General features: G+C 31.3%; 1 protein-coding gene across 1 annotated transcript in view; it reads left to right on the top strand.

The window, feature by feature from the left end:
- LOC102881152 (ras-associated and pleckstrin homology domains-containing protein 1) overlaps positions 1 to 6,000 on the top strand; it is a 67,422-nt gene that overhangs the window by 23,631 nt on the left and 37,791 nt on the right. The window contains exon 2 of the mRNA XM_025039459.1: positions 2,839 to 2,958. Within this exon, the coding sequence (XP_024895227.1) occupies positions 2,839 to 2,958 (120 nt within the window). The remainder of the gene's footprint in view (positions 1 to 2,838; positions 2,959 to 6,000) is intronic.

Below are 6,000 nucleotides of genomic sequence, written 5' to 3'. Positions count from 1 at the left end.
AAGAAGAGATGAAATACTGCTGTTGCGACAACATGGATGGACCTTGAGATAATCTTGCTAAGTGAAATAAGCCAGACAGAAGAAGTTGAAAATCACATGGTATCACTTATATGTGGGATATAAACCTAAAAGCAACAAATGAACAGGACAAACAGAGACTCATGGACATGGATAATGGACTAGTGGTTACCAGAAGGTAGGGAGTGGGGGAAGAGGGGGTAGTTAGATGGGGTAAAAAGGGTCAAATATAAGGGTGTAGCGTGAAGATGAAGTGGATAAAGGGGATAAAATAAAATATATGGTAGCTGAAGGAAACTGGACTTTGGGTGGTAATCACACAATGGAATATATAGATGTCAAATTATAATGTACACCTGAAAATTATATAATTATATTAACCAGTGTTACCCCAATAAACTTAATAATAAAAAACAGTGTTGTAGAACCTAAATTTTTATTGGAAAAGTCTGAATAAATGTCTTAAGTTGATTTTTATAAAATAATCCATGTGGTAACAGGAATTCAAGAAAGGATAAAATTGGCAAGGTACATAAAAAGTAAAAGTTGAATAGTTGCTTCAAAATTTCCATTTATTTTATGACCGTCATTGTTCCCTACTGATATTTTACCTGAGTTTGTAGTAGTATAGATAAAAACAAAAGTATTAATGAAAATGTTTAAAGAGATTCTTAATATCCAAATAATTAATTGGGTTTGAATAATAAGAAACTCACAAAACATACCAGACTTTGATACGGAGTCTGTAGTTCTAGTTGGCTCTATGATAACTTAAAATACTCATTCATTTTTAACTATTTTGTGTTTGCTCTGGAAAATTATATTCCTTTTTTTTTTTTTTTCCAGTATAGCATATTCCTTATGGGCAATTACAGTGTATGCTCAGCAGGGATAGTGGCAGAATAAGTATCATTATTTCAAAGCACAATTCCTCCCAGACTATTTTAGCTTCTGGGTTATTCCAATGTTTTTAGTTTTGAAGATTAGGGAGGAAGAGGAAGTTGACGATTATGTTCCTGGTTCTGTTGCTTGTTGGCTCTCATGAAGACTGGGTATTACTACTCCTAGATGTTCTCAAACTACCAGCTATTATTGAGCAAGTCACCTGATCAAATGAGGTTTTTCTTTGCACTAATATTTTATGTTTTTCATTGGTAGATAACTTAATGAAGAATGATATCAATTGAGATTGATTTGTAAATTCAGTAATGAATAAAAATCTTAGAAATAGTATTAACACAAGTGAATTATAAAAATCAAATCTCTTTTAAGAGCCACCTTTATGGATTGGAAAATTAGTTAATTCCATTTTCCATTTGTCAAGGCAGAATGCCCTAATTTATACATGCTTAGAGTGATGAAATTAAGAAATTAAAATTATCAGTTTCTGTTAGACTTATTGATAAGCTGTGATCCTTGATAGTTATTAAGCTTAAGAAAATTATTTCCTTTCAGAGATTAAATGAGATATAGTCTAATTTTCAACATTGTTAGTACTAAATTCAGTTTGATTTTGCAACATTTGACCCTTTCTGCAAATTTTCATATAGTAAAATAAGGTTTAAATTTTAACTTAATGATATCTCATCAACTAATTAGATTCTTTACGTATCTCATAACCACAAGTAAGAATCACAGAGGTAATTTTGATTGCTGCTTTGTAGGTGTGAGATGCCTACAAATTCTTATTCGAGATTAAGGATATCTTTCATCTTTGAGGAATTGTTTAAACCAACTGACAAGTTTTACTCCAAATTTTGCCTAGATCCACTGGAACAAAATTTGTGTTCAGAAATGTGATTCAAGAGTATGAAATATACAATGATGATGTTCATTGTGTCACTGGGAAAATTAATAGGTATTACTCCAAGTTGAAGGAAAAGGATTTGTGGTCAAATAAATTTGGAATATGTTGTTTTAAGGAAAGCTAAGCTTTACTGAAGATTTCTCAGAACTTTTAGTATTAAAATTTTTTTAAATCAGATTAATCTTACTTTAAGGACTTTTAAGTATCTGGTCAGTCATTGATCTTTGTTTTGTGTAATCTTTTTCTCCCTTCACAATATAATATGCAAGTTCCATGTCAGATATCACATTATTTTATTAACGGGAAGAAGGAAAATATCTTTTTGTTCAAGGGACTTATACTTGAAAAGTTGCCACATATAGGAAATTTTATATACAAATTTAAAGTTTTCAGTTCTAGTTTTTTAAATATTTTTATTTCCATTCTAGTTCCTTAGATTTTGTAGGAACTAATGGGGAAGTAAGGTAAAAGAAAGATGGGGTAGAGTAAAAATAGGATAGAAGGAGGAACTAATTCAACAGACTAAACTAGGTTAAAATTTTTGTTTTGTCTTTTCTCTGAAATGCTTGTTGGACTAAGTTTTTTCAAGATACTTATTTGTATCTAAACAGACTTTTTAAGAATAAATAATAACGCTGCATTAAAGTCTTCTGAAATTGTGTTACTGTCATGTTTGGGGTGCTTTAGAATCTATTAGTGGAGAGAACTGTTCTATTGTAATATCTTCTAATTAATGGGAGTGTTCTGCAATTCAGAAATCATTGCTACTTGTGATTCCAGTTATAAACTGACACAGTTCATTCTTCCACAATTTTCTAAAAATTTGAGATTTAGTTGCTCATTTCTACTCATTTGTTATTCCTGTCTCCTCTGACTTTTAATGTCCTTTTATAATATAATCTCTAGTTTTGAAGATTTGACTCTGGAGAGCTGCAATATATATCAGAACATATACTGCATAATTTTTCAGTTATAACCTATAACTATTTATTCTACACAAATGTCTGTTTCAGATGGAGCAGCTATCAGATGAAGAAATTGACCATGGTGCTGAAGAAGACAGTGACAAGGAAGATCAAGACCTGGACAAAATGTTTGGAGCCTGGTTGGGGGAGCTAGACAAACTCACTCAGGTTAGAAATAGTGCTTGAAAAACTGGTGGAGGATTTTAAGTCATCACTGTTATGTCATCACTGCTAAAAGTTTACTCTGTAGTCATAAGGATATGGATATAGGTTACATTTTTAGAGACTGCTATACAGGGAAAGTGAATTGTAACCCTAGAACAATAAATATATTATCATCTCTGGTTATTTTAAGAAGTCTTTAAAAAAAATACTTGTGACAGAGTATGGAGATTGCTTAAAATCTGTTTCATATATTGAGATTGCTGGCTAAAAAGTTTTAAAGCCTAAAATTTTGAAGTCTAAATTTTAGTAAATCCTATTTCATAATATGAATACATTTATATTATGAATATGAATACATTTCACCTCATAATATCCTCACAGCAAATATCCTCACATGCAGATATTTTCTGTAATTGTTTATTAAAACAACTTTATAGCAGTGAGAACATTAGAACAAAACTTATTTTCATTTATCCTTTAATATTTCTGGGAAGAACTTTTGTGAAAATTGCTTAACGAGATTCCTTAGCTAGTAGAAAAATAGGTGGTAAGGTGGAAACTTAAAGTACTAATTTGTTCTCTTTCTATAGTAGTCTGGAATTGAAACTGATAAACTATTCATGTAATTCTTGCTAGATCATTTTGAAAAAACAAACATGTTTGTGACCATAATCCGTTAATGCTGAATTTTGAGGAGAATGCTTTTAGTTCTTCTAAGATTTCATAAGAATCATTCTTTCATCTTCAATCAGAAATAACATTATTTGTTGTGAGAAAGGTCTTATATCTGTAGTTGTGAAACGATTTCAGTTTAATTCTTAATTTTTTCAAAAAGGTGATTTTGGCATAGAGATGATGACTAGGCTATGCAGTTCTGTGCTGAGGAGAAAAAGGAAAGAGGAAACCAGATAGTGGAAATAGAAAATGATAATACGGGAAGGAAAGTATGTGAGTGTGGGGTTTCCTTGACTCTTTGGCTTTAATGTCCATACTTGGGAAGAGGGCCAAAAAGAGAAAAGACAAGTAGATATCACTCCAGTTGTTCTAGGTGGAATAGTACTCCATGCTACTCCACTGCAGATGGCATTTCTACTGGTTTGATACCTTTTATTCTTATATTTTAAATTCACTGACATATAAGTGTGAAGAGCCAGTCACCAAAAAAAGCTGGCTCCTAAACTAATGCTGTGACTGTTCTTATTGTTATATATATCTGTCTTCAGAGAGAAAGATTAAAAAAAAAAAAAGACATTATGTAATGTGGCTCACTGCTAACAAGTTGCTTTTTAACACCAGAAATTTTCAAAAAATATTTTACTTAGTGGCTAAAACCTCAAGTTTTTTGTTTATTATTCTAGTGTCAACTGTACACCTATATTACACTTACAATGGGATTTTTCAATTTAATATATTAAATCGGGTTTAAGTTTTAAATGGTCGATGAGTCTTCTGAAACCATTTGTAAAATTTTGTGTGTATTTGCATTTTTCTGAAAGGCACATAGCTTTTATTAAATTCTCCTCACCACCTCCCCCCAAAAAAGGTTAAAAACCACCCTACTAGATTAGCAGTTTCTTGGCATCAAGGAATATTTTTTGCTCTTTCTCTTGTTATCCCAGCACCATGGACACAGCAGGTAATTATAATAAGTATCTGTTTATTTGAACTGGTAAATAGATTACTTTTAATATGTTAAAAGTTAATATGAATAAAAGTTTTATTCAATTTTTTTATCTTGGGCTTTACTCCATCACTTAGGTCATTAAAGATAATCTGATAAATGCAGTGTTATGGATTTAGGGATGACTCTCCACTAGATTAGCAGTTTCTTGGCATCAAGGAATATTTTTTGCTCTTTCTCTTGTTATCCCAGCACCATGGACACAGCAGGTAATTATAATAAGTATCTGTTTATTTGAACTAGTAAATAGATTACTTTTATCTTGAGATAAATGAACAAAGAAGATCGCTTTTAAAGAAAACATTACCTGCCTATCATTCTTCATTTCCCCTGAGAGAAGGAGGCTTAGGGCTTAAATTGTAGCCAGAGAATTAGGTTTGAGGTTAAAGGAGAATTTCTTGGATGTTGTGTGAAATTTTGAAATAAGACACTGAATGGTGGCATATCTCCTTTACATGATAGTTTTAAAAACTGGATGGACACTGAATGGATTAGTTTTATCTTGAGATAAATGAACAAAGAAGATCACATTCTAAACCAATTCCATGATTCTGCTATGCAGCATTCTTTTTTATTTGAAATCTATTTAATAAGTATAGATAAATTAAAATTTTAAAAGACTAATCCTAATACTTACAAATTTATTTAAATAGATGTGAAATAACTACTACCCTTCCCTGGATTTCTCTTTCATAGACATCTTATTTTCCTTATTATAGAAAGGTTAGAAAAAAGCCTCATTGAAAAAGGCGATGAGGTAACTTACAAGACACCATACCTTGAAGCGCACTGTAATTCTAGACTTAGCACAGGCAGTATAGCTGGGTTACACTGTGTGCTCATAGAGCTTGAAAAGAACAGGGCTATTCCGTTACTGTTTAGAGTTGTAACTGCTCTTGGGTCTCACTAATTTTGAGTCCAGAGTTGTGCCTTATCTTCAGGGTACTTCATGCCAAGAATGACGCTGTGCTGGACCAAAAACAAATTATTTTGAGGAAAGAGATAACAATTATCTGCATTGTTCCTTCCTATTCATCTTTCCATGCCTGTATCCTATTTTATATGCCCTAGTTTATTTTATAGTGAATTTATGTAAAATGAACTTAGTCATTATACTGGATGTATTTGGAAAGATATTTACTCTGAACTATGACAATCTCAAGTGCCTTAAGTAAGCATATATCTAAAACTTTAAAAAACTTTAACCAAATTAATATGAAAACCAAGTATACCTTTCCTTAAGACTATTACTTAGAACTTTGTTCTCATTACCTATTGTATAACAGTTTACTTAATCATAAAACAGACTATCTTTTTACATATTTCTTGCCTGAATTTTATATGACTTATTAAACTTTCCTTTT

The sequence above is a fragment of the Pteropus alecto genome, unplaced genomic scaffold (assembly GCF_000325575.1).
Source record: "Pteropus alecto unplaced genomic scaffold, ASM32557v1 scaffold3, whole genome shotgun sequence".
NCBI lineage: Eukaryota > Metazoa > Chordata > Mammalia > Chiroptera > Pteropodidae > Pteropus > Pteropus alecto.
Note: the sequence above shows the minus strand (reverse complement) of the source record. Positions and strands in the feature narration are given on the sequence as shown.